At 42.1% G+C, this 25,218-nt stretch overlaps 7 protein-coding genes across 8 annotated transcripts; 3 read left to right on the forward strand and 4 right to left on the reverse strand.

The window, feature by feature from the left end:
* Nucleotides 1-1,011: 1,011 nt before the first annotated feature.
* Nucleotides 1,012-6,385, reverse strand: LOC119556563 (leucine-zipper-like transcriptional regulator 1 homolog). The gene is made up of 6 exons (XM_037868857.1): nucleotides 5,694-6,385; nucleotides 4,090-5,508; nucleotides 3,834-4,009; nucleotides 3,599-3,777; nucleotides 2,401-3,439; nucleotides 1,012-2,347 (listed from the first exon to the last, which is right to left on the reverse strand). The coding sequence occupies exons 1-5, from the start codon at nucleotides 6,284-6,286 to the stop codon at nucleotides 3,035-3,037; spliced, it is 2,772 nt and encodes a 923-aa protein (XP_037724785.1). The 5' UTR covers nucleotides 6,287-6,385; the 3' UTR covers nucleotides 1,012-2,347; nucleotides 2,401-3,034.
* Nucleotides 6,386-7,527: 1,142 nt separating this feature from the next.
* On the forward strand, nucleotides 7,528-8,255 carry LOC119557919 (mediator of RNA polymerase II transcription subunit 22). Its single transcript, XM_037870927.1, has 3 exons — nucleotides 7,528-7,742; nucleotides 7,799-7,900; nucleotides 7,962-8,255. Exons 1-3 carry the CDS (start codon nucleotides 7,631-7,633, stop codon nucleotides 8,177-8,179), a joined length of 432 nt encoding a protein of 143 aa, XP_037726855.1. The 5' UTR covers nucleotides 7,528-7,630; the 3' UTR covers nucleotides 8,180-8,255.
* Nucleotides 8,216-9,660, reverse strand: LOC119557918 (nucleosome assembly protein 1-like 1). Its single transcript, XM_037870926.1, has one exon. The coding sequence runs from the start codon at nucleotides 9,391-9,393 to the stop codon at nucleotides 8,305-8,307; it is 1,089 nt and encodes a 362-aa protein (XP_037726854.1). The 5' UTR covers nucleotides 9,394-9,660; the 3' UTR covers nucleotides 8,216-8,304.
* A 1,864-nt stretch (nucleotides 9,661-11,524) lies between these two features.
* Nucleotides 11,525-12,971, reverse strand: LOC119556949. The gene has a single exon (XM_037869448.1). It carries the CDS (start codon nucleotides 12,909-12,911, stop codon nucleotides 11,577-11,579), a length of 1,335 nt encoding a protein of 444 aa, XP_037725376.1. The 5' UTR covers nucleotides 12,912-12,971; the 3' UTR covers nucleotides 11,525-11,576.
* A 548-nt stretch (nucleotides 12,972-13,519) lies between these two features.
* On the forward strand, nucleotides 13,520-20,631 carry LOC119556039 (cell wall integrity and stress response component 4). 2 transcript variants are annotated; one of them, XM_037867827.1, is made up of 4 exons: nucleotides 13,520-13,743; nucleotides 13,800-14,939; nucleotides 15,219-15,359; nucleotides 18,980-20,631. In XM_037867827.1, the coding sequence occupies exons 2-4, from the start codon at nucleotides 14,016-14,018 to the stop codon at nucleotides 19,049-19,051; spliced, it is 1,137 nt and encodes a 378-aa protein (XP_037723755.1). In that variant the 5' UTR covers nucleotides 13,520-13,743; nucleotides 13,800-14,015; the 3' UTR covers nucleotides 19,052-20,631. The 2 variants fall into 2 exon arrangements, with proteins under 2 accessions (XP_037723755.1, XP_037723754.1); XM_037867826.1 differs by having other exon boundaries at nucleotides 13,520-13,710.
* LOC119556040 (translocating chain-associated membrane protein 1) lies at nucleotides 16,277-18,880 on the forward strand. The gene is made up of 2 exons (XM_037867828.1): nucleotides 16,277-16,431; nucleotides 17,215-18,880. The coding sequence occupies exon 2, from the start codon at nucleotides 17,237-17,239 to the stop codon at nucleotides 18,341-18,343; it is 1,107 nt and encodes a 368-aa protein (XP_037723756.1). The 5' UTR covers nucleotides 16,277-16,431; nucleotides 17,215-17,236; the 3' UTR covers nucleotides 18,344-18,880.
* On the reverse strand, nucleotides 19,702-22,262 carry LOC119556038 (GPN-loop GTPase 1). Its single transcript, XM_037867825.1, has 3 exons — nucleotides 21,570-22,262; nucleotides 21,153-21,506; nucleotides 19,702-21,096 (listed from the first exon to the last, which is right to left on the reverse strand). Exons 1-3 carry the CDS (start codon nucleotides 22,149-22,151, stop codon nucleotides 20,890-20,892), a joined length of 1,143 nt encoding a protein of 380 aa, XP_037723753.1. The 5' UTR covers nucleotides 22,152-22,262; the 3' UTR covers nucleotides 19,702-20,889.
* Nucleotides 22,263-25,218: the final 2,956 nt, after the last annotated feature.

The following is a 25,218-nucleotide window of genomic DNA, read 5'->3' on the forward strand; positions in this document are numbered from 1 at the left end:
TTAACCTTCTACATCCGTATTGATCCCTGCTTTTGGCTTTAATGATGAACTTATAAATTGACAGCGGGCTACGGAATGCTGAACTTCCGCCCTCTTATTTCTAAACTTTGGGATTGGTTTGCAGTCAAACGAAAGGGGTTAAAGCTTAACTAGACTTTTGGAAAGAGTTAATGGGCCGCCCCAAATAAACAAGGAGAACGCTGAAATGAAATCATATAGAACCCCTCACGAATTAAAGAACCGAACATTTGGATCAATCATTAGCCGCTCGATTAAAAATGCTTGAATTAATTGAATGAATAGTAAAATAAATAAAATCTAAAAACAATCCAAATCCTCAAAGTAATCCCATTAATCGATCCCCTGTGCCTATTTCCGTTAGATTTTCCAATACCGGCTAAACTAATCGAGTATTCAGAACGAATTCCCCCTCCAAGCTGCACTAATCTGCAGTAAAGCCTTGACCATTCCAAGAATGGAAAGGACTTTAGATTCAAATGGCCTCATAAATATGCAACACAAAACTAGACGAACTCCACCTGAAAAGCCTGGAGATGGAGAGCCAGGGAAAGACCAAATATTTTCCCTGACTCCATAGCAATTCAATTCAATTGGGCTTTCTGTCAGTTAAATCTGTAAATTTCCATCTCGAAGAGAAGATCCTTCCAGGCTGCTGCCGTTGGCATATTTGATTTTGTAATTTGCATTTGATAAGCGACTCAGGGCACGACTTACCCCCGAAGCGACGTCCTTGTCATTGTCCTGGCCTTGGCTACAGTTTCGACTGGGTTCCTGCGTCCTTGCCAATCCTTTTGACAGCTCCCACTTTCGACTGCAGTCTTTGTTTTGTTTTAATTCCATTGAAATTAATTTATTTTTGCCAAACCAGTTGGGAAACACTCAGTCGAAACTCTGGGCTCAGTTTGTTTGTCTTAAATTCCATTATTTTGCTTCGTTTTTGCGGTAAGCCCACAAAGATTTTCCATTTAACTTATATCAACAGAATTTGCATAAATATACCATAATATTGTTTATTCTGAATTCTCGTCAAACAGCAACTAAAATGAAATTACAAAGAAAACATTCCAAATGAAAACCAAAGTTCTAAAATATTTCTTAGGAATAGTCACAATACAATAACTTATTTATCACAATTTCGGAAATTGGGATATTTATGCATATGTGCATATATTCGACATCGAAACAACTTTCGGGACAATCATTAAGCGCGAAACTATTTCATTTTGTACGTGGATAAGGTGATTAAAGGTCAAAGGTTACATATAGTTTATTTCATATACGAAAATAAATATGTGTACAAACGATTGGTTTTAAATCCATATAAGTTACTGAGTTGTACTTGGGAAGGACTACAATAAGGGAAGACCCTCGGACCACCGAGACCATAGGAACCTTGCAAAGTATGTTATTCGAAGTCTACTTTTAGCTAACAATAAGAACGAAAGCTAACTTCGACAATAGCACATACATATGTGATGACGATTAAGTACATACATCCTTTACATGGTCGCAAACGTTTCTTCACAGCTTTACAAACTTCTGACCAAAATTATAATACCCTCTGCAGTGGTATAAAAAATATTTTTTTTTATATTTACAAGGAAACAATATTAAGCGTCCAGAATGTCTAATCTCAATGGGTTATTACTTTTTCTTTTGGACCACAGCAAAAAAATTAATTTTTTACAGATTTAGTTCATTACTCAGAAATAACTCTTATCAAAAAACAAAAAATAGAAGTCAGATATAAATATCAGTTTCACACTTTTATTATTTTAAGTCTCTACGATACTTTTAAAAATTCAATATTCAATATCCCTCAAATATTTTCTTATTTTTCTTAATAATGACCCAGCATGAAAAGCAAACGCAGATCAAAAGCACAAAAACACAATAAATATTGCAAATTTATTAAAATAAAATGTGCAATAAATCACAAAATAAAAGGGACTGATTAAATTTGAAAAGACTTGCAAAAGCCAGTAAAGACTCTTATTTTAAAAGTTTTTTAATAAAATGTATTATCTGACTAGTAAAATAAAAGTCCCAAGTAACTGTTATGTTAAGGGAGATATATAATAAAATTCTAGCGATAAGAGATTATTGTATGATTCAATAGTACATTAAAATAAACCTTATGGAAAAGGTCTACCTATTTTGGTTCATATTAACATTAAAAAGGACTTTAGAGAAAAAAAATATCTGTTTTTTCTACTTAGAAATAATTTAAAAATTAAAGCACATATTCAACTTAAGGACTTTTGTTTGTTTTCTGAAAAAGTAATTGTATTGAGAATCATCTTGTTAAAGCAGAGGCACCATATTCCTGAAAAACAAGTTAAATTATGTTTTGTATTTCCAAGTTTTAATCACACTAACCTTTTTTTGTAAAGTTCCTTTGGCCAGCTTTGACAGGCGGCAAGAGTTTGCATCTCTCGGGCTCGAACTAAATGTCTTAACCAAAATCAAGTTATGTTGTGAAACAAATGTTTTAGCAAAACTCAGATGAAGTTTCGGAACAGAGAAAATCAACTATTTGTTTCACCCTTCATAAAAGTATTATTTGCGATTGGTTGGGCTTTTTTCCAAAGCGTTTTTGTTCGATTTGATTGAAGGTGCATTTTCGGTTAGTATATATATATATATACAGCTGGTTGTAGGCGTTCCATAAGCTGCACCTACAGAATTAGCGGTGCTCCGTCTGAAGCAATTCGGACAAAGCGATGCTGCTGAAATCCGTCTACCACCAACTAAAGAACAGGAATAAATCTCGTTATGTAGCTATCGCTCCCTCTCACTCATCCTGGTGCAGTCTCTCTAAGACACCGTTTTGTACAATCGGAATCTGCAAGGATCACTGACCAAATGTAGAGGAGGATTGATGGGGATGGATCGGTTAATAATAAATGGATTTCGTTCGGCGCTGCCAACCGCTACTGCCGCATTACGTGCTACGTCCGATTTGCAACCAGGCGAGCAACAACTGCAATGCCGGCTGGAGCAACACCAGTTTTCAGATATCTGTATTGATATTGATCCGCGTAAGAAACTCGCCGTGCGAATCGGCCACAGCGCGTATGATCTCCAGCAACAGTTCGCGCGACAAACCGGCAATCTTCGGCAGCCTTGCAACCTTGGCAAAATCTTTGACAATCAGCTTGAGAGCGTACTCCTTAATGTCATAGATCTTTGTGATGTCCGAAGCCTCCAGCGTCTGTAGCACATTTTCGAAGGTAATGTTGTGCTCCAGGGAGTATTTGCAGAACGCGTGGAGCCGATTGTTAGCCAATCCGTAAAAACAGGGTGCCTGGAAGAGATAAAGTGCATCCTGAGGCGGCATTTTCGTTTCGCCGTAGTAAATGTAGCGCAGCAGGGAGTGAAACGCCTCAAGCGATGGTGAAATTTCTCCAATTTGGATCTGGATAAAAGCAAAATTTTGTAGACTATAAGACCGGTGTTACTTTTTTATGCATTTGTTTTCTTATATATATTTTTTCTTACATATAGTTATTCTTTTCACTTAATTTAATATTAAATAATTATTTTCATTGAAATTACAAAATGTAAATGTACTTACGTTGACCGTGTTATCCGGTGGCATAAAAGATCGGAACATGCCCTGAAAGTAAGTACAACGTGATGACAACACCGACTTGTGGGCTGGTATCACATGATCCTCCAGGACGAGGCTTATATCGCAAAAATCGTTGCCAGTTGACTCCAAAAATGCGCACAGGTCAATCTCCAAAGTGGTTCCTGCTTACAAAATGGGTCTTAATAAAACGATTTGAAACAATATACGCTCATCTCACCTATATTGGCTTCATAGCTAGTGTCTATTACAACCTTGCTGGGATGCAGACGTTTGCGGATGATCTCCACCAGCAGGGACTTGTCCAAATCGCTGAACTCGCTGGACATGACCACCTCAGGGTAGTTCTCATCCTTGATGATGAACTGCATGCAGTGATCTTTAATGATCTTAATGCTATGGTGGAAAGTTTTCAAATATATTACTTTAAGTTATAAAGTAAAGATACGATTTAAAAAATATACTTCTTCACTTACTTGCTTTTGTCTGCATTATAGAGTGCCTCCAAAACGTTAATCTTGTTGATCTTGTAGTCCAAATACTGGATACAGCCGTGGGCCAGCCGCGGCATCGTGAATAATCCGGCCAGTTGGTAAATATCCGTGATCAGAATGATGATGTTCTTGCTATACGTATCTTTCAAATCTATTCGATCGGTGTAAATGTAGTTCAGTATGATGTCAAAGGCCTCGGGGGAAGCGTGGGCCAGTCGCACCTCCAACATGGGTCCGCGGTCCCCGCCCACGCCCGTGTTCAGAGCCAGTGCATCCACCTGGCCCACCCCATAGACTTTCTCCATCTGCTGCTGGCGGGCTTCCCGGGCAGCTAATATTTTGTTTCTCAAGTACTTCGAACGCGCTGCCACAAAGGCGATGTGGGCCAGTATGCGAATCTCCTCCGCTCCAACGATAAATTGAATGTCGCAGAACTGTTTGTCTAGAAAGAACTTACCGAAGTCATCACGCAGCGTGCACTTCGGATACGAGGAAAACTGGAAACGATACGTGTCTCCTCTCCTTACACTATTGTCCACAGTTCCGCCGAAAATATACATGGCATCGCAGATGACGGCCGAGGCATGGAACACTCTTCCCGAGGGCACATCCGAGTTTTGTTCCGGCAGGATGACGGACCACACCTGCGAGTCCAAGTCGTAGCAGTGCAGATCGTTGGGCAGCGTCGAATCCGCCGATCCCCCGAAGACGTACAAGAAGCGATCATGATGCACCATCGTGTGCCCATATCTTCGCGAGGGGGGAGCTGAGGTAGCGCCTCGTAAGACGGGTTCATTTGAAATGCGGCGCCAAGTTCGCGTCTTAAAGTGGAATTCAAATAGCGAGTTGGTAATCTGCAAGCCACTTTGTCCCGAAAAAACGTACATTGCGTCTCTGGCCACAGCCACGGGGAAATTGCAACACGTAGGCGGGCGATCGCCCAGCTGGTCAACTTCCTCCCACTGGTGATTTTCTCCAGTAAGGTTCAGCGTCCACATGTCGTTAAGCCGCGCATTGCCATCGTAGCCCGCATAGATCCACATCTTGTTGTCATACACGGCTGCTCCGTGCGCAGATCGAGGAACCGGCTGTCGTCCGGAGAACTTCCACTCCACCCACATGGCACTCTGGAACTTGTACTCGAACAGATCGTTCTTGTTGGTCAAGTTCGAGTTGGAATGAATGTCGCCGGTGTAGCCCCCAAAGATGAACATTGAGCTGCAAGCCACCACCGCCGAGTGATGGTATCTCGGAGCAGGTGGAGTTCCTGTGGCACATGCACGACCCCACGACTTGTCCTTTACGCCGAAGCGGATCAGATCGTTTAGCATATTCTTGCCATTGTCACCGCCGAACACGAACATCGCATCCTTGTACGCCACTACTGTGTGCTTGCTCCGTCTGAGAGAGAAGAAAAATATTATGGATCTGCAGATTGGCTGTATATATTGCTAAAAGGTCCCTCAAGGAATATGATATTAACCACGCCTTATAAGAACTCAATATATCTCAACTATGTAGGTGATTGTCAGATCTGCCTTTGGTTGAATCCAAGCTAATACCAGTTATAAAGTTTTACTACTCACTTGGCTCCCACAAACTCGGCGCACTCGAGCATACGGGTCCACTGATGAGTGGCCGTGTAGGATGTAAAGTCCACATTGAGGGCATTGCAGCTGTAACTCCCCGGGGAGGCGACCTTTCCACTCCCACTGCCACTTCCACTGCTGGCATTGCTAGCCACGTCATAGGCCAGTCCGCATCCGAATCCTCCGGATCCGTTGCTACAGCTGCTGCCTGGAGGATGCGAAGTCGAGGAGCCTGCTCCGTGGCCCCTGGTACTCCTCATAGAACTGGACATGGACATCCGGAGATTGGTCCGAATGTGCTGGGCGTCTAAACAGCCGGCGGTGGAGGCGCTCTTTCTGGCCTTGTTCCTTTTGCTTGACTTGGAGGAGCTGCGCGAGAAGAAGCCCTCGTGCTGGGGACTCGAATTCTGGCTAGGATTATGCTGATTGGCAGCTGCCACACAGGCGGGGCAATAAAGAATACCGGCGGGAGTGCTCCCGCCACTGTTATTGGCTAATCCTCTGTCCCTGTCTCGATCCCGGTCAGCTCCTCCCCCACCGCCTCTTTCCGTGGATGCCACGCCAACGCCTCCGCTTATCGACTTTAGCATTAATGCATCACACTCCGGAAGGATACTCCGTCGTCCTGGATGCGAATTGTTCTTCACTTCTACAAATTACGTTTTTATACTGTCTACAACAAGTGTTGCCAACTCTTCGGGCCATAAAAAAGCTATACTTAGAAAAAGCTAGAAATAGCTAAACAAATTTTAAAGGTAGCTAAAAAGAGATGGAGTTGTAAATCGACACTTTTAAAAATTTCTTTAAGCATTTTACTGGATACGTTCAGTTCAGTATGCTCAGATAAAATGTGAAACCCATTTTCAAATATCTGATTTCCTGCGATCCTTGATTGGCTAAACACTTTTTGTACAATCATAATAAATTCAGACCTTCCCCAATTATGGTTTGACACAACATTTTAACTATTTAACGAACGCAGAAAAAGTGTTTAAAAAGTTATTTTACATATCCAAGGTCTAATTACTAATATTTAAGTGTTAAATAAAGTTCAAGGTTTACAAAGCCTTTCAATTGGCTAAACACTCGCTAAAACATTGTAGATCTAGGGGGAAAATAGCTAAATTGGCAATACTGATAGGTATATAGGTGATATCGGTTATCGATAACGCAGTAGTGACTGACTGCAGCCGCTGCCGATAGGTGCTCGAGAGTGCCACCACTACAGTGTTAAATACTTGTACCTAAACACATATCTAGGTACCATTTCGGCGCGCTCTCTTTTCGGAGTGCAAGAGCAAAAATCTTCTACCTCGCTTTTTTACTGACTCGTTGTTGTTATCTCCCTTTTTTACTGTCACTTACGGTTGCTTATGCTTGCTTACGTTCAAACACAAAAATACTGAAAAAAGTGAGCGCGAACGATGTTTCAATCGATATTTCTCTATTGTGCATAGTGGAGTTTTTAGGAAAACAGTTCTACCTTTTTAAGGTCGTGTATCATGAGCGTTCAGCAAAACAAACTTGATCGCTGATTACTGATGGATCATGTTCTGCTGAACGCGGCCATTCTCTGCTCCTGATCCTGTTTTATTCCCTCGGGAATATTTGGTAGAAATCTGAATTTTTTATACAACAATTTTAGCCAATACAATTTTCGGCGCTTTTTTTCACCACTAAAATTTTTCTAACTCTCTCCCTTTGCCCAAAAACCACTGAAAATGTCGGGCTTAATCCTCGGTTCATTTTGGAGTCACCCGGCTTAAAGAACCAGTTCACTGAATGGACTCTGTTGCTCGACCCTGGACTCACGAGTCATCGATAGGGCGTTATCGAAAATATGCCTATCGTTATCTGACCAAAAGTAAACAATTCAGTTTAAATTGGTAATTTATTTATTGTTTATTTACGCACATAACAAAGAAGTAACAACAATGGCCAGCGGGTCCAGGACGACGATATTGCCGCAATCGAAGGAGGCGCTTTTGAAATCCTATAATGCGCGCTTAAAAGACGACGTTCGCAGCATGTTGGAGAATTTTGAGGGTATAAATGGAGTACATAGGCCACCTGGTATAGATAATTATACTTATCCCCTCCAGAAATCCTCAAGCTGGCGCGCCGTGAGAGTCATAGTCAGATTTCAAAGACCACGCAATGCGAACAGGATGCTCTGGAAATGCAGGTCCGCGCGGCCAATATGGGTGAGTTATTGTGTTCCCAGAAGATCCGAGCCAAATCCCTAATCTATACCCCTTATTTTAGTTCGCGCCGGCGAGTCGCTTATGAAGCTAGTGGCTGACCTGAAGCAGTACCTTATCCTCAACGATTTCCACTCTGTGAACGAGGCCATCACAAACAATTCGCAATTGTTTAGAAATACGCAAAGCGAGTGTGACAAAAAGCTAATGAAACTGCGCGACGAAATGGCCATGGATTTGTACGATCTGGAGGAGGAGTACTACACCAGCATATTTAAGTAGCCCTAAGAGAAGGGTTAACCCAAATGCTTGTAGTGATTGTCGCTAAACAATACAATTTTATTTATGATCGCTAATAGTCGAACGCTTTTGAACTTATAATTTTGTTGCTGAACAACGAGCAATATTCACAAGAGCTGCTCCTGATCCGTATCCGAAGACAAGGAGCGGTTGTCCGGAGTGCCTTCGTTCAGGCTATCCACCAGATCACCAGTGTAGAAGAGCACTGCCTTTGGGACAATTTGCGTGCGCAGCAAGAAACCCACTTCAAAGTCGTTGCCCAAAATTAGCTTGGTTTTTTCATCCGCAAGGGACAAGTCTAAAGCCTGGGGCGGAGCGAAAAACCGAAAGAAAGACTCGCGGGGCATGACCTTGGTGACACTGCGGGATCTATTCCTTCGCCTGCTTTCCACCGTTTGGAGCGTGAGGTTTGAGCCATCGCGCCAATGGATATGGCAGCCCTCACAGCGCACTATTTCCGGACCCTCGAACAAAAACGGATACTCCTGATCCGCCGAGTGTTGCAAAAAGTAGCGCTTCGTGAGCAGCAGCGAAGAATCGTGCAAGAAGCCATTAGGTCGAAACTGAAAGCTAACCGTGTAGCTATCCTGATCGTAAGCTAATCGCACATCTACGAGGCATTCCAGCAGCGGCTCATCGTGATCCTGAACTAGTTCGGAGAGCAGGGGGACATTTTGGAAGACGGTCAACCAAAAGCGTGGAACACCCAAAATATTCGGAGAAACTTGGGGCAATTTTAACCTTAACTGGCGCAGCTCCTCGTTATTCTCAAAGTCCAGATACAACGAATCCTGCGGGTCCTCGGGCCAGGAGGTTTCCGTTTGGAAAGGTGGCTCTACTAAACCATCTAAAATATCCCGCCTCGCATCGAAAAGGGCGCAACTCTGGCCGTAGAATCGCCGTTCAAGTTCGTAAACCTCTCGGAAAAACTGTTCCGAAATGCGTACCTGTTGCAGCTGATTTTGTTTGAGTGCTCGTATGCGGTTCTGGACACATTCCGGTAGTTGACCGATCATGTGCCGCAGAAACGCCTTCCGGCTGCGGGCAGGCAAATCCGCCGGACTCAAAGCCGGCTCTGTGGATTCCGTGGCATGGGTCTCCAGCGAGCGGACGGACTCACTAATTTCATCTGCTTTCGAATCCGGGGTGCTCTCCCCCTGGGGAACCTTCTCCGGACTATTTCCCATCTCGAACATTGTGAAATTTGGTAGGATAGCAACTTCAAAATTTAGGAATCGTAAGCCCAGCAATGTATTGTGCTGTTATAGATCTACAAAATGACAGTTTGGAAGATAGCTACTAGAAACAGGTAGAAATCACGGTTCCCGTTAGGTATGCTGTAAGCACAAGCGCGAATGTTGATTTTTGAGTCTATAAGAATAATAATACTTTTCAGATTTTTGGTGAGTAGAAGTTTTTGGTTGAATGCCCTGACAAAAATTCATTAAAATTAGTTAAAAATTATACAATTTTTCATTGTTGGCATATACAAATATTTAAAGTAAACCGATTGGTAGAAAGCAATAAGAAGAATCGTTTTTCTTCCTTGACTTCTATGGAAAATTCCTATCTTCATAACTCGCATGTTTTGCCAATAAATAATCTAATAGTTCTGTAATCTAACTATGAATAAAATTACCTTTAAGGGAAAACCTTAATAGATACGAGCATAAATAATCAAGTCGATTTCTGTTAACAATGCATGATATGACTGATTTCTAGGTAAGTCGGTGGGTAGAATTTGACAATGATTATCGCTGGTACCTGCGTATATGACAGATATGGGATATAATCGAGGCTAATAATGGTCGTGACTTATCAGGAAATCGTTAATTGACATTGCTGCAGGTCGGAACTCACTATAAAAATATTATTGTGATATAATTGGCATTTCCTATATTCAATTTTGAACAATGCATGATATGACTGATTTCTAGGTAAGTCGGTGGGTAGAATTTGACAATGATTATCGCTGGTACCTGCGTATATGACAGATATGGGATATAATCAAGGCTAATAATGGTCGTGACTTATCAGGAAATCGTTAATTGACATTGCTGCAGGTCGGAACTCACTATAAAAATATTATTGTGATATAATTGGCATTTCCTATATTAAATTTTGAAGAATCGATTTCGATAATCCCTGACACACCTGGGCACTTGGTCTTGTGATTTTATGGCCTAACAGAGCGATAAGTTAGCACAGTTGTCTTTTATGCCCCATATAATCCGACCGTCACGCGAATATTTATGGAGGGAAACCCCGGACCACTTGACCCAGGGTAGTTCCCAGGACTTGGTTGAAGGGGGGTCGCTTGACCAATCTTATCCGTTTCTTGACTTCTCCGTTCGCCTGCAGCACGATTTTAATTGTCGATTGGCCCTCTTTTTTCGACGGATATGCAACCGTTTGTAGTCTTCTCTCTCCACCGGGGGTCGAACTCCCCATCTGATATAGAAGTCTCCCTTTTCGTCTACAGTCTATTAGATTGCAGCTGCACCCGATCCCCTTCACTTTATATGTATATTTGTTTCGAGTACCTCGACTATCAGATACCCGTTAAGCAGTAAAGCGAGATTGTAATGCGCCACCTACTAGAGGTGCAGAAACATCTATGTTTTTCGATGTTACATCGATGTTTAACACATTGGAAGAGCGAAGTTTTCTGCACCCCTACCACCTACCCGCGATCTCATTATATGGTTATGTGGGGCAGACAGACTTAAGCGTTATGGGCGTGGCAAACTTTTGACGAGACTAATACATTTCAGTTTAATTTTTTTCTAGTATGAAATTTGTGGGCCCCACAGGTTTGGGCGGTTTGTCGGCGTTAAAGTTTGCGCGGCAAACTTTTTTGGGTCAATCGATAGGCATTAACGAGACTAACACATATCAGTTAACATTTTTTTCTAGCACGAAAATTGTGGGCGCCACAGGCTTGGGCGGTTTGTGGGCGTTAGAGCGGGCGTGGCACACTGACGAAACAAACTTGCGCTGCGCAGGAATCTCTAGAATCTGCATGCCTAATCCCAGTATTGCAGCATTTATAGTTTCCGAGATGACAGCGTTCATACGGACAGACGGACATGGCTAAATCGATTCGGCTAGTGATCCTGTTCAAGAATATATACACTTTATGTGGTCGAAAACGCTTCTCCTCTATACCTCTGGATTTAAAGATTGCATCAGCCAGCCACTTTAGTTTTACCAATATATACATAGATGAGGAAATTCCTTGTATAAAATAATTACGGTCCGCGAACTTAAATTTCCAGTTGATTACAAATTCGTAATAAAATAAAGTGTATTTTTATAGAAGCTCCATTTGTCACCTTAAATTAAAAAACAAAAATAAATGAAATGGTTCCTTGGACTCCTAGAAGATAAAATCGCCATCCTCCACATCCAGCAATGTCAGGCTCCTTTCGAATCGCTTTATGATTTGGTACCATCTGGGGTCCCTAGAAGATATATCATCCGGCCTGCCGCCTTTGTGGCGATAGAGGAACTCAGCGTGTCCTTGACCGGAAACTCCATTGACCGTACAGGCCACAAACTGATTGAAGACCTTGGACTCCCAATCTACCCCCACATACCGCACAGCTGATTCCTTAACTTGGATCTGGATGAGGTACTCCTTCTCCTCGGTGCGCACAACGAAGTTCTGGTGCTGAGGGGGAATTCCCTTTTCACCGTAAGAATATAGCTCGAAATTGCTCCCAGTCAGGGGTTGATACTTTCCCGAGGGACTGCAGACGTATCCGACCTTCAGGGAGGAAAGGAAAAAGGAGGGCTGGCTGAGATTTCCCACAACCATGCTGCTGCCATCGTCCATAAACAGAGCGAAGTACACGTACCGGTTAATGGTGCTCAGACAACGTTCGGTTCCGAAACTGTGGTTTCGAAAGCCAAGCATTTTCAGGGAAAGAGCCTCGCCATTGAAGTTGATTTTTCCCGCCAGCTCTCCACTCTGTTCATAGTGGGTTCGCTTTTCCACGATGTGATTGACACTTCGCATAAGACTATAGAATTTCTCATTCCAGGGTTCTCTGGCTATGGAGTCAGCTATCAAAGAGGAACTGAGATCCCGGTTGTAATCAAAATGTTCGGCGGAAGAGCTCTTAAAACGGAGGTTCAGGTCCACAGGTACTTTCTTTACCCCCTCTCCATTACTCTTCAGTACACCCTTGTACTTAATCCTCCAAACTTTCATACATTCCTCTAGATAAACATGGAAACCTCCACCCTGGAACTCGCGGCTTTCCTCTCCACCCTCGGTTGTGAAATATATCATATCGGGCAAGTTTGGGGAACTGAACAACCCCTTTTCTGGAAGCCATAGGTACAAAGCTGCCTTCAGAACTCCTCGCCTTCTTCTCTCCATAGTAACCATCAGTTTGTGGCCCTCTTTATTGGCAGCCATAAAGCTGACTACATCGTAGCTCTTTGGATCGTTGCTAAGGTCTTGGGGCCGGTCAATCTTAGCCAGATGATCCTCAGATCCGAGTAACAACTCATTCCTTCGATAGATTCGGTATCTCAGGCGTCGAAGAACCAATAGAGCGATCCAAAACTTAACCCTAAAGAAGATACCTTTCAGTGGGTATTTATCAAAAATTAATGGCGGTTTCAAGCCCAAAAGCTTAAGTATAACGATCACGAGGGTTATTAGAATGCCAAAGATTAGACCGAGGAGTAAAAGAAACACCATGTTTTGTTGTGATCGTTTTTTAAAAAATTTGTTGTTCCCGGTGGATGTTGTTAAGGGGTTGGGATATTTTACGTGACTGAAAACCCACTGCACATTGCGCGAGGAAAATACTTAGGTTTCCGCTTATCGACCCCCGATAAGCTACCGCTGAAACCTCTTTTTCAACCCAACCCTCGGTTTTGGCTTATCGGTGGAATTATTGGAACTTTACGTCTGCCGGTATATGACTACCTCGTAAATCTGGATCTGTCTGCGGCCGCAATTTCTGATTGATTGTGGTATGTACAGAGTTTTCCGATTTTTAGAAAACTAAAAACTAATTACAGAAATTTTAAGATAATATTCCATATCAATTTACAACTGTATATGTTTTCCGAAAACGAAATATAACGTTCTTTGTATTATTTTGAAATTAATTATCCGATCGTTCCTATGGCAAAAGTTTATTCTATAACTTTATTTTTAAATAATTTATTTGTTAAATAATTATTTGCATATTTAGAGATTCAAATTACCGACTTCCCTTGTCAGCACTGGAAAATATCCTTTGCGGAAAGCCCAATCCAACACTCATAAACTGCGCGTGCGCCAAAAAACAACAAAAGCTTAATCAATAAAAACATAAAATTTAATGCGCAAGGAGCATCAGAAGTAGGAACAGGAACAAAAATAATATTCCTAAAGGACGACAACAAAACACATAGTAATTTTTGTACAGCTGGGGAGGCATACAACTTGCAGTAAAATCGTGGAAAAAGGATACGAAGTTATTTACCCGGACACCTGCAGAAAATCGAAGGTGAGCGAATATTGAGTATTTTCCGTTAAAGAGGTAATGGGAAAGAAAAAGTGAGAGAGGAAGAGAAGTTAAAGAAGTTTTATTTCCAGAAACAAAACAGAAAGATCTGATTTGGGTTCAATTGAGGATCAATCCATCCTCCAGGGGAAGAAGAAGCCACAAGCAAAAGAACCTAAGGAAGCAATCAACAATCCGCAGAAATAAAGAGGGAGCTAAAAAAAAACAAAAATTTGCAGCAAGTTAGAAAGAAAGAAGTACGAGGGAGCTCCGGAAGATTCCGAGGCGAATCCAAAGATTACAACAAAATGTATAAAACCATTAGGCACGGGGAAAATAGTCTGCAGTACACGATTTTGCCGCAGAACGACGACTTTCGCATCGAGGGAAAACTTTCAGGCTCAGGACGTTCGGCCTCTGCCGGCGGAGGAGCCTCGTCTTCCGGATCGTCAACCTCTTCTACAGGACCCGTCAAAGCCAAAGGCCAGCGACGACGGCGGTCCTTCTTCGCCTATTTGGGCTTAATTTTTGTGTGCACCGTGATCATTGGGGCCGTGCTTATCCCCTTTTTGGTTTCTGCCGAGTGTCTACCAAATCCTACAGAATGGTTCTTGAAAACTAAGGCGGCGCTGATCCACAGCTCACAAAGAGGAGGATCGGGGGGGAGTGGGGAGGCTGTCGGGAATTCCATATCACCCACAGGATCTCCCCTGCTGCAGCAGAATGTGGGAAGAAATGTGCAGATTGTTAACCGGAATGGCATCGAACAGTTTATAATCCGTCTGAATAAAACTAACTCGAATGCCACTACCACCAGAAGCTCCACCACCATGTCAACCACCACCAGCAGCTCCAGTACCACCACCACCACCACCACAACTACCACGACAACCACCCAAGCTCCTACAACAACAACCACTACTACAACCAGGGAGCACCCAATGACCACACCGCGATATTCGCCGCCTGCCACCACAATCACCACCCGAATCATCCAGGTTCCCCTTCTGAAATCCGCTGCCAAGAAACCCATAATGCCACCCGTTTTGGCCAAAGCCCAGGAACCCCAAATTCAGACCGGCGCTGGCCAAAATTCCAGGATGCAAGTACAATCAGACACGGAAGAACAATCTTCGGACTCGGGAATCGGCCTGGGCAACGAAAAGAGCAACAGCGCCTGGATAAAAACGCACTGGGCTTACATTGATCCCTCGACCTACTTCCAATGGACCGTAAGTCGCACGCAATCGTTATCGTATATTCTGTACTATGGGGTTCAGTGGCTCAGTACCGCTAGCGAAATTTTTGATGCTTATTTTATGAACCAATTCATCATTCTAAGATGACATTGGGTTGAAAGTAGGTCGAGAGTCCCTGTATCCACACAGGCTAGGCTTTGCAGGCTTCCTTTATGGGCAGATTTGGGCACAAACTGTTATAGCTAGAATACTAGTACCATGTGACCCTATTGTCGAGTTTAGACAGTAATTAAACCGAATTCTCTTTTGCAGGGCTACAAGGACGAGGATAGTGTTCTGCTGCCAGCTCTTTTGGGTTTCGCCCTCATCGGAGTGATTTTGATAATAACGGTTTGCCTGGTGGCACGCAACAAGCGCACCATTGTGTCCTCCGTCCGCAAGCGAAATCGCAATGTGAGTACAAATTGCAATTAAATTAACCAACGAACTAGAAGAATGTGGGTTGTGGGTCGCGTGCCCTCGAGTCCAATTCGAGGCATTTCTGGTTTGATGTGTAAACAGCCATGCGACCTGTTTAAATTAAACTAGCAATACATATGTTGTTAAAGGGGTATGCAATTTATATACCCTTTAAACAACTTAGTTTAAGCAGTTTCCTACTTTATTGAAACCTTAACATTCAAATTACGCGCTTATGGTGAGACCAGCCCTTGAATTGGCAGCCCTTTCAACAGGGCTGAACAGTCGCCCAGTGAAAGTTAAATTACTTAAAAAGTGAAAGTCCTTGAATTTGGTGTGTGAGAAAAAACAAATTTTAAAGCAGAAAATAGTGAATCAAATTAACCGGGCAAAAATAAGCCCTTTACAAAAATAATCAGCACCAAAAACGTTACAGGCGCTGCAGCCCTGGTTAACAATGAAAATCGTCGCCAAGCTTGTGTAAGCGATAGGTAGGTCAAAAACCACAACTATTTCAAATAATCTAATTATTTGAAACATGAAAATCGAACGCCTGAAAATGCGGTAGAGAAAGAGTCCGCACGCCGGTCTGCGTATGAGCGAGATGGCGCGAATGGCGAGAGTTTTACGCGTGGCAACTTTTGCCAGGGCTGGACAAAAAGCAAAAACAGCGGAGAATTTGGGAACAATTTTAAATACACATTGCTAGCGAAATAAAATCAACCAAATGGTTGCGCAAAGGAGTGGCAACGGTGCATAATAGTTAAAGTGTATAAAAGTGCAGCTTGAAATGTGCGCGATATAGATGTGGCATCCCTGGTCAAACACACACGCACGCACACACGCGCACGCGGCACACAGGTGAGCAGAGGCAGCGCAGTCACCAGCGGCAGAGCGCCCAGAGCAGATATTTCAGTTTGTGTGCCGATTCAGTTCCAGATCAAGACCCGAATAGGAGCCGCTACTGTGTGCCAGCCGCAACACGCCTACGTCAGCAAAATCACGTTGCACATCAGCAGTTGGCTGGAAGATTGGCCAAAACGGAGAACGAAACGGCGATAATCCTGTGAGTAACAGTGGCAACCACAACAATTTGCCAGCGTGTCTCTTGGAGTCTCTCTATGTGCGCGTATGTGTGAGTGGGAGCGCTCAGCCTTGGCTGCGTATGTGTGTGCAATGCCAACAAGGCAAATTGTGTGTTTGTGGTTGGAGGAGCATCTTAAATACAGTAGTAATTGCTCAAAGTGCCAGGACAACATATTTCAAAACCAAGATGAATTGGAAATAGTTTTCAAAGAAAATAAAAGCAAGCTCCCATTTTTAAAAACAGTTGGATTGACAAAATATGTTGGAGGAGATGGGACATCATCAATACTGCAGTTATGAATAGTTATAGGAGTGTTGAGTGGTTAGGGAAAACAGTAGGCATTGCTTTGTATATGGCTTGTAAGCACGCCCTTGTCGATAACAGATTTTTGGTATTAATTGAAAGAGGATCTTAACTAATGATAAGTTTTGAGTAGGCATACTGTCAAATACTTTTCGACAACAGGAACCGTTCAAGAATACTCCAGTTACTACTAACCAAACACCGCTATAATAATAGGAAAGTAAAATTTGAATTCGTAAGAAATAAACTATATCTTTATTTTTAACCAATATTAAGATAACATCTTGCAGGCAATGCCTATCATATATACCAGAGGTGTCAAAAAATATAGAGCTATTACAAAACTACTGTGTTCAAACCGGATGCCCTCCTATAGCAAAATTTCTTGGAGCAACCAGAGGATCAAATGACACAGCCAGTAGAATTTTTATAACCAACTCAACTCAAACCCTATTTCAGAACCCCCTGAATCACCAGAAAGATGGCTATTAAGCCGGGACTCGGTCGCAAGACCAGCAACAAGAATCCTCCAATCCTGAGCCACGAGTTCGTGATCCAAAACCATGCGGACATTATATCCTGCGTGGCCATGGTCTTCGTGGTCGGTCTCATGAACGAATCTACGGCGGCATTTGCCAGTGCGTTTATATCCCTGCATCATAATGTCAGCGGCGAGGATCCCAGCAGGGAACAGCCATATGGAAAGGCTTACACATACATTGCAGGGATCAAGGACTACTGTGCGATATTCTTCTACACGCTGACCTGCATCATAATGCACGCGATTATTCAGGAGTTCGTGCTGGACAAGATCAGCAAAAAGCTGCACCTGTCAAAGTTCAAGCTAGCCCGTTTTAACGAGTCTGGCCAACTGGTGGCCTTCTATCTGCTGTCCTTCGCCTGGGGCGCCCATGTCCTGCTGAAGGAGGGATATCTCGGCCAGGTGGCCCAACTGTGGGAGAGCTTCCCCGACCATCCTATGAGCTTCCTGCACAAGTTCTATTTTGTGGTGCAGTTGGCCTACTATCTGCACATGCTGCCGGAGCTGTATTTCCAGAAGATCAAGACCAAGGAAGAGCAGCAGCCGAAGATCGTGCACTCGATCAGCGGCTTCACCCTGATTGTCTTGGCATATACGCTAAGTTTCCAGCGCTTAGCCCTGGTATTATTAACGCTGCACTACTTAAGCGAGTTGCTGTCGCACATCTTTCAGCTGATTGGTGTCTTCGATCGCGAGGAGCGTCTGGCTAAGCTGCGAGTGGTCAACAATGGTGTCTTCTTCCTGATCCGCTTCGCCACGTCTGTGATTGGAGTGCTCACCTTGTACTACGGAATCGGTGGACTGAGGTCCTTGTTAGCTTTAGGCGGTCTGATTGCCCTACAAGGCTACCTGGTGTTCTCCTTCATCACGGAGCAACTGCGCGCCAAGCGCGAGGCCAAAAAGGAGGCCAAGCGCGAGGCCAAGCTGGCGCTGCAAACCAAAAGGCCTGCTAAAGCGCCCAAGGACAAGGTTAAGCGCAAAAAGGAGAGTGATCTGCCCGAAGCGGATCAAACTTCGCCCAGTCCCATCAAGCAGAAGCTCAAGTGAGAAGCCAGTAAACTCAGAGCAACAACATCTTCCGAACACTTCCAATCTAAAACGAATGAGAGATAGAGAGAGCAGCACCATAAACAGAGCCTTGGTATAGCAGATTTATAGCCACGATTAGAATCGAAAAATCTCGTTTAGCTTAAAACTTCAACTGCAAACTTTTATGCTGCATTTATTTCCTCGACACACAAAAGAACCTATTCTTAGCCTAAATGTTTTTGTTTCATTTTAAGTTTAAAACATTTTTTAAACAATTTTTTTTATTTTTATACATACACAAAAAATGAAAAAAAAATATATTAAAAGAAAAAAGCACAAGCTTATTGTAACGTGTGTTTTTTACTTGTTCTTCCTTGTAATAAGTAAATTGTTTAACTGCTGACAAATGATTTAACAATTTCCGATCGTCCTATTCGCATGTAAAACTATTTTTTATAAAAACAAAAGAAAAAGAAAAGATAAAAAAACAGGAGTGTAACGAAGCAAGCAAAACATTTGCTAAATATATAAAAATATATATTTTGTATAAAAAGAGTTTTGGAAGAGTTTTTTTTGGGGGTTATATAATATAATGTTTATTTGCTAAGCTTCGTAATATCAATGTTTATGACCGAGACATTATACATTTTTTAGGATATTGAGGAACAGGGCACCGAGGATAACGCCACCCTGCTGACCGCCACCAATATGTCGGACGACGATTAATTGGAGCTCGTCTAGATGATTCCCAGATTATTCCCGATTATCCTTCCATTGAAGCTTTTGTTTATTGGCCTGCTTAACCCGTCCGAAATAGCTGGGATATCGGCCACTTCCGTTTTTGAGACATGCGTATTTACCTTAATTTAAGCTAAGAATGCCCCACACTCTATAGTAAATATAGCGGATCTCAGCGCTGTCCAACAAGCCAAGCTAATATGCTTAAACCGAAACCTAAGAAACTTTCTCTGTTATGTTTCTTCGTCCCTTTCTACAAAAAAAGCAAGCGGAAAGGAAACAAAAAAATATTTCTAAAAATGAAGAAGACTGTTTCTGAAACGACATGAACACAAGCGAGCTAATTTTTATAGTTTTCCACAAAATATTTAATGCTTTTATATCTCGTTTTTCGAAAGTATCTTATTCCCTGTGTGTTTGAGAATGTGTGTGTGAGAGCTGATTCCTCGATCCATTAAGATACATACGTATAAATTTATGAATATAAATACGTATATATATGAAATATTCATGAGCTAGCTCGATAATTTAAATTGCTAAATTAGAATTATGATTGGAACTACAAATTTCCATTTATCACAAAGAAATTAGACTTCTAACAGGTACAGTGCGCTTTAAAGCACGAAGAAAAAAACAACTTCAATGCAAAATATTAAATCTTTATTAACATCAACAATACTTTTTAATAAGGGAGCTCCTTTCAACATAATTGTACTCAAAAAAGGAGTTTTATACAATCTTGCTGCTCTAAGCCGCGCTGTACCGCAAAATTTACCTATAAAATCGTAAGACACATAAAATAAAAAAATCACCAAATTTAAATTTCGTGTGAGCCCAAGGAAATCGCACCCAAATCAAATGAAAACGTCCAGAATAAGAATATTTTTTGCGTAAAAAGTGCTTCTCCTTGCTGAGCGTGGACTATTTTTGATTTAAAGCACAAAAATGTTGAGGGATGCATTTAGCCTGCCAAGGATCTGGATTCAAATTTATGTTAGAATCCTGCACAGCTAGTAAACATAAAACACCCAAAAAGCTTGCAGAATAAATTCAGATTGGGCAGTAAAACCAGGAAGGAAGTAGAGTTTGTAGCGAGGGACTATTGTATGTCTACATAAACTGTGTATAACTGTGAAGCATTGACAAGTATTTGAGATGATCTGTATTTTTGTAAGCCTAATATTTAAAGCGACAACCAATAATAAAAAAAAAACAACTCCAGAGAAGCAACTACAAAGCATAAGATATCGGGCGGGGCACTCGCAACGCAAAATTGATTTGCTCAACATATATACACACATAATATATACATAATATATATATATATATATATATATATATATATATATATTTACAAAAATATGTTACGCAAAGTATAAGGCTTGCATTTACATTTACAAGCGGGATATATCCTCCATATGTATATGTTATCACTAATTTGCAAAGCTAAACTAAATCCATATATACAAAACAGATATCCGACCGGAGATGACAAACACACACACTATATTGAATGTTTTTGCTTGTTAAAGTGCATAATAAAGAAGAAAACTCAAAACAATGGAAAACGTGTGTCCTATATTAAGTATTTGTTTCCATATCTCAAGGAAAATAATCTCCTTTGATTTCCACATTGAAAATCATGCAAAAATGTATAACTATAATATCTATATCAGCGGACGGCAGCTTCCCAATAAAGCATAGGCATAGGCTTAGGGAACAGTTCTGCTCGGTCTCTGCCGTCATTGTATTGCGTGCCGACCGCTAATCTGTTTTTATGGAAAACTATATTAAATGATACTAACTGAAATGTGTTCCATATCACTCTAAGTCTGAGACTGTTCTAGCTGCATCTTGTCCCGCTTGCTCTGTTGGGCAGTAAGGTGATTCAGCACGAAGCTGTGAAAGTCCTGGTCCTCCATGGTGCCCTTCGGGTCCTCCTCCATGTCCTCTTCCCTGTCATTCTCGGCGGATTGGGGCACCAGACCAGGAGCCATAAGAAATACGCTGGTTCCGGAGTTCGCAGGTGGGTCCTTAGGTATTTTAAAGCAATAAAGTATGTTAAGAGTAACTCATAAACTGTTCCTACCTGCAGATCCCATCCCAGGTTAACTGGGACGCCAGCATCTTCCACATTGTCGGCAGGTCTCGGACCCGCTGCCTGCTCCGCCAATCGCTCCTGGCGCATCTTCTCGTACACGGGCTTGTAGTCCCGCTCATACTCCGTCACGCAGTCAAGAATCTTTTTCAGGAGCTGGGCGAAGCCCACGCCCGTCATGGCCGAAACGCCGCAGGTGCTTAGACTCTCGTAGAAGGTGTCTAGAGTAAGCGACATGGTGCGCGTGAGGTTGCTTACGAAGGTCTGCTCCTGCTCCAGAGCCTCCTGGAAGGTCTCGAAGTCCGTCATCCAGTCTAGCACAAAGCTGCAGTCCTGCAGGTCGATCTGGTGGAAGCAGGAAAGGATTAGTGATTAGTGATGAATCCGGAGGGCGTATTAACGCAATACCTTATTTAGCGCCACCAGGAATGGCAATCTTGTCTTGTACAGGATGGAACAGGCGTAGAGCATGTTGGACATGAACGTGGTGGGACAGGCGCTGCGCACCACATCCATAACATAGACCACAATGGTCGGGAACATGGTGGCCAAACCCTCGGTGATAATGTTTCCGGATGCAGACCAGGTAAAAACCTCAATCTGTCCAGGCGTATCAATCACACACCACTTGTGGCCCCGCTCGCCGGCGCGACGCACTAGTTCCGCAAACTGAGACATTTTGGTGGTGAACATGTTTAGGGCGGTCACTATGCCGCCGTTTGGACCCAACTGATATTGCTTCATCACCTCCCGGTAGTTGACCGTGTCCCGGATGTCCACGTGGGCCGCGTACGGCACTTCCCGGCACGCCGGGTCCAAGTTAACCACGTACGGATTGAACTTCTCTTGGGCGTGCTGTATAAGACTCCGAGTAAACGTGGTCTTGCCGCTGCCGGCCATCCCCAGCACAATTATGCAGACGGGCGACTTCCGGATCCCTTCGCTGAGGGACAGGGCTTCCAGCTTGATGTCCTCCACTCCGGCGGACATTTCGGATGCGGGTCTATTCAGTTCCTCCTTTGGAAACGCGACAGGAAGGCGAAAATGTTTCTGAAAACAGCTGATGGATTCTAATAGCTTGGGCTTGGAGTTATTACTAGAGATGGACTAGCGATACCCGACCGTATTTCGAGTGCGGTCACACGCAAATGTTTGGAGGGTGTCTCGGCTATCGCTGTAAACATTTAGGTGGGACCGTATTATTTACCCCAAACCAACGACCAGTGGTCACACTATCTGTCTATGTTAACTATCGATGACTCGATGTTTTCCAGCCCTCTACGTTGTTGCTATCTCCCTTTTCTTACGGTTGCTTACGTTGTGCTGCGTTGCATCTTGCATCTCCCTTTTTTACTGACACCTTACGCTGAGGCTCTCTCCCTTCTTTACTGACACTTACGTTGGCTTACGTTTTGCCGACACTTACGTCGTTTGGAATCAACCCCACCTCCCTCCCGAGCAACTGAAATATGAAAATATGAAATTAATCATCCGCCACCGAAACAAAAAAATTTGTGTTCTTATATTTGACACATATGTATATGTTTTTGATTTGAGATTGCACCTTAAATATGTAAATTCATACGTAAGAATGTATGTATAATACGAACTAACCATTTTTTTATAAACATTCCGCGCGTTCAGTTGCGTACATTCATAGTTGTTATTTTATTTTTTAATTTATTTGGGTTAAATATTTTATTTTTTTGTTCCATTTATTTTTCAGTATTAATGAGTTACTATTTTTTCTAGCTATTTACTCATTATATTATTATACACAAAATTATATATACGCAAAAGCAATAATAAATAGAATATAATTCAACATTCATACTATTGTATTTTTCGCACTGTGCATGTGGAAGCATTCAGTGTGTGCCATTTTCTCGCTCTCTCCCTCTGTCTTATTCTCTTATTCGCCAAACTGCGTGAGCGAGCAGTGCTCTCAGTCGAAGCGGGACTTTTCAAAGCGAACGGACAACGGACATTGCGTGGACGAGCAATTTATTCAAAAAGGTGCGCGCCGCCAAAAGAATGTACGCTTAGTGGCTAAAATGAACTATTTAGACATTAGTTAGACAATCGACTTGCTGTGGTGCGTAGGCGTGCGTGAAATGTAAAAAAGGCCCCGCAAAAAATCTGAAACACACAGCAGTGCTGTCGCTAAAGAAAAAGCGTATTACAAAAGAAAAACATTTGCCCCGTGGTCACGCTCTCGGGTAATTGAAATTCAATCCGCAACAAAAAAACACCTGGCCAAAATCTGCTGTCTTCGCATCAAACCTTTTTGAATTAACGCATCGCATCAAAGCGCGCTCGTGGATTTTTTGCATTTTTTTGAGTTCAAATAGTTCGTTTATAAGAGTGGCAGTCGACCTGCGATCAAAAAAAAAAATATGGCTTAAAACGAGGAAGGTGCCCTTCCCACCACAAAAAAATACGTAAGCTTATGTGGCTAAATAGTTCATAAATTAGCAATCGTCATATGGTGAGCTCATAAACTAATGTATAGAAATGGGTGCCGCAGTTTAAGCTGTGCTGCGTAGGCGTGCGTGCTTAAACATGCATATGCTATGTGTACATATAAGTGTGTGTGATCAGGTGCCGATATAAAAGTGCAATAAAAAATACATGTGTGCATGTATGTACATAGACATAATTTTTTGTTTCATTTTGGCAACAGAAGAATATAAAATATGTAAGCACGACGGTGAGTAATGATAACGGCATTTCAAACGATTTTTAAACTTAAAAGATTTGGTACCTTTTCGAAGTTAAAATAATATACATATTTAAATATTGTACTCATTGTAAATAAATATTTCCCTCTCTGTCCCCTCTGTCTACATTTCGCTCTGCTCCCTTGAAAAGATTTTTTTAAATACCATTACATTACCATTAAATTACATAATTGGATTTAAATCTCTGGCAACCAGAAAAAAAAGTAAACAAAAAAAAAAAACCACTACCCAATTATAACGCGCACAAAGGCAACCATTTTTGGCGCCAATCAGACAAGTTACCTGTGCTACTTTGCGCATCTATAACATTTCCTTTCCTTGTCTTGTCCAACTTTTTCCGGTCCGTTATTCAGATGCTTTACATATGTACTTATCTTAATGCGCGGTATTCAACGAAAATGTAACGTATATTTTCCCCTCTCTCTTTGTGTTCAATCCACTCCTTGACTTTAAATTCCTTTCTCTCTCTCGCCCTCTATGACAGTGGAATCAAACGGCTTGCTCACTTGGAGAAAAAAGGGGATGTTTAATTTAAAGAAAATGAATGCTTTCCATAATTTTTCCCCTCCTTATTAATAATAATTATTAATTTTTGTTCATGTTCAATACAAAACTATTTATTACAAACTTGTTATTATTTTGTTCTATTTATTTTTAATAAATGAATTAATCATTATTTGTTAGCTATTTACTAAATATATATATATATATTAATATTTGCAAAAGCAATAATCAATGGAATATAATTCAATACTTGGTATTTTTGGGCACAGTGCATTTTGAAGCATTCAGTGTGCGCCGGCGGCCATCTTATCTTTCGCTCTCCCTCTCCCTCTCTTATTGTCTTTCTGACCAACTGCGTGAGCGAGTGCTCTCAGTCGAAGCGGGACTTTTCAAAGTGAACGGACAACGGACATTGCGTGGACGAGCAATTTATTCAAAAAGGTGCGCGCCGCCAAAAGAATGTACGCTTAGTGGCTAAAATGAACTATTTAGACATTAGTTACACAATCGACTTGCTGTGGTGCGTAGCCGTGCGTGAAATGTAAAAAAGGCCCCGCAAAAAATCTGAAACACACAGCAGTGCTGTCGCTAAAGAAAAAGCGTATTACAAAAGAAAAACATTTGCCCCGCGGTCACGCTCTCGGGTAATTGAAATTCAATCCGCAACAAAAAAACACCTGGCCAAAATCTGCTGTCTTCGCACCAAACCTTTTTGAATTAACGCATCGCATCAAAGCGCGCTCGTGGATTTTTTGCATTTTTTTGAGTTCAAATAGTTCGTTTATAAGAGTGGCAGTCGACCTGCGATCAAA

This window comes from Drosophila subpulchrella, chromosome X (assembly GCF_014743375.2).
Source record: "Drosophila subpulchrella strain 33 F10 #4 breed RU33 chromosome X, RU_Dsub_v1.1 Primary Assembly, whole genome shotgun sequence".
NCBI classification, from domain to species: domain Eukaryota; kingdom Metazoa; phylum Arthropoda; class Insecta; order Diptera; family Drosophilidae; genus Drosophila; species Drosophila subpulchrella.

Bases quoted from the DNA above. Each gene is read 5' to 3' on its own strand.
- LOC119557919 (XM_037870927.1), top strand. From the start codon at position 7,631: ATGGCCAGCGGGTCCAGGACGACGATATTGCCGCAATCGAAGGAGGCG. The intron at 7,743-7,798 runs GTATAAATGGAG...TATCCCCTCCAG, and splicing joins CATGTTGGAGAATTTTGAGG to AAATCCTCAAGCTGGCGCGC. The intron at 7,901-7,961 runs GTGAGTTATTGT...CCCTTATTTTAG, and splicing joins GGTCCGCGCGGCCAATATGG to TTCGCGCCGGCGAGTCGCTT.
- LOC119556038 (XM_037867825.1), bottom strand. From the start codon at position 22,151: ATGTCCGCCGGAGTGGAGGACATCAAGCTGGAAGCCCTGTCCCTCAGC. The intron at 21,507-21,569 runs GTATTGCGTTAA...TGCTTCCACCAG, and splicing joins TCCTGGTGGCGCTAAATAAG to ATCGACCTGCAGGACTGCAG. The intron at 21,097-21,152 runs GTAGGAACAGTT...AAAATACCTAAG, and splicing joins ACCTGGGATGGGATCTGCAG to GACCCACCTGCGAACTCCGG.
- LOC119557918 (XM_037870926.1), bottom strand. From the start codon at position 9,393: ATGTTCGAGATGGGAAATAGTCCGGAGAAGGTTCCCCAGGGGGAGAGC.
- LOC119556040 (XM_037867828.1), top strand. From the start codon at position 17,237: ATGGCTATTAAGCCGGGACTCGGTCGCAAGACCAGCAACAAGAATCCT.
- LOC119556563 (XM_037868857.1), bottom strand. From the start codon at position 6,286: ATGCTAAAGTCGATAAGCGGAGGCGTTGGCGTGGCATCCACGGAAAGA. The intron at 4,010-4,089 runs GTAAGTGAAGAA...TTTCCACCATAG, and splicing joins TATAATGCAGACAAAAGCAA to CATTAAGATCATTAAAGATC. The intron at 3,440-3,598 runs GTAAGTACATTT...GCTTTTATCCAG, and splicing joins CACCGGATAACACGGTCAAC to ATCCAAATTGGAGAAATTTC.
- LOC119556039 (XM_037867827.1), top strand. From the start codon at position 14,016: ATGTATAAAACCATTAGGCACGGGGAAAATAGTCTGCAGTACACGATT. The intron at 14,940-15,218 runs GTAAGTCGCACG...TCTCTTTTGCAG, and splicing joins CGACCTACTTCCAATGGACC to GGCTACAAGGACGAGGATAG. The intron at 15,360-18,979 runs GTGAGTACAAAT...TACATTTTTTAG, and splicing joins TCCGCAAGCGAAATCGCAAT to GATATTGAGGAACAGGGCAC.
- LOC119556949 (XM_037869448.1), bottom strand. From the start codon at position 12,911: ATGGTGTTTCTTTTACTCCTCGGTCTAATCTTTGGCATTCTAATAACC.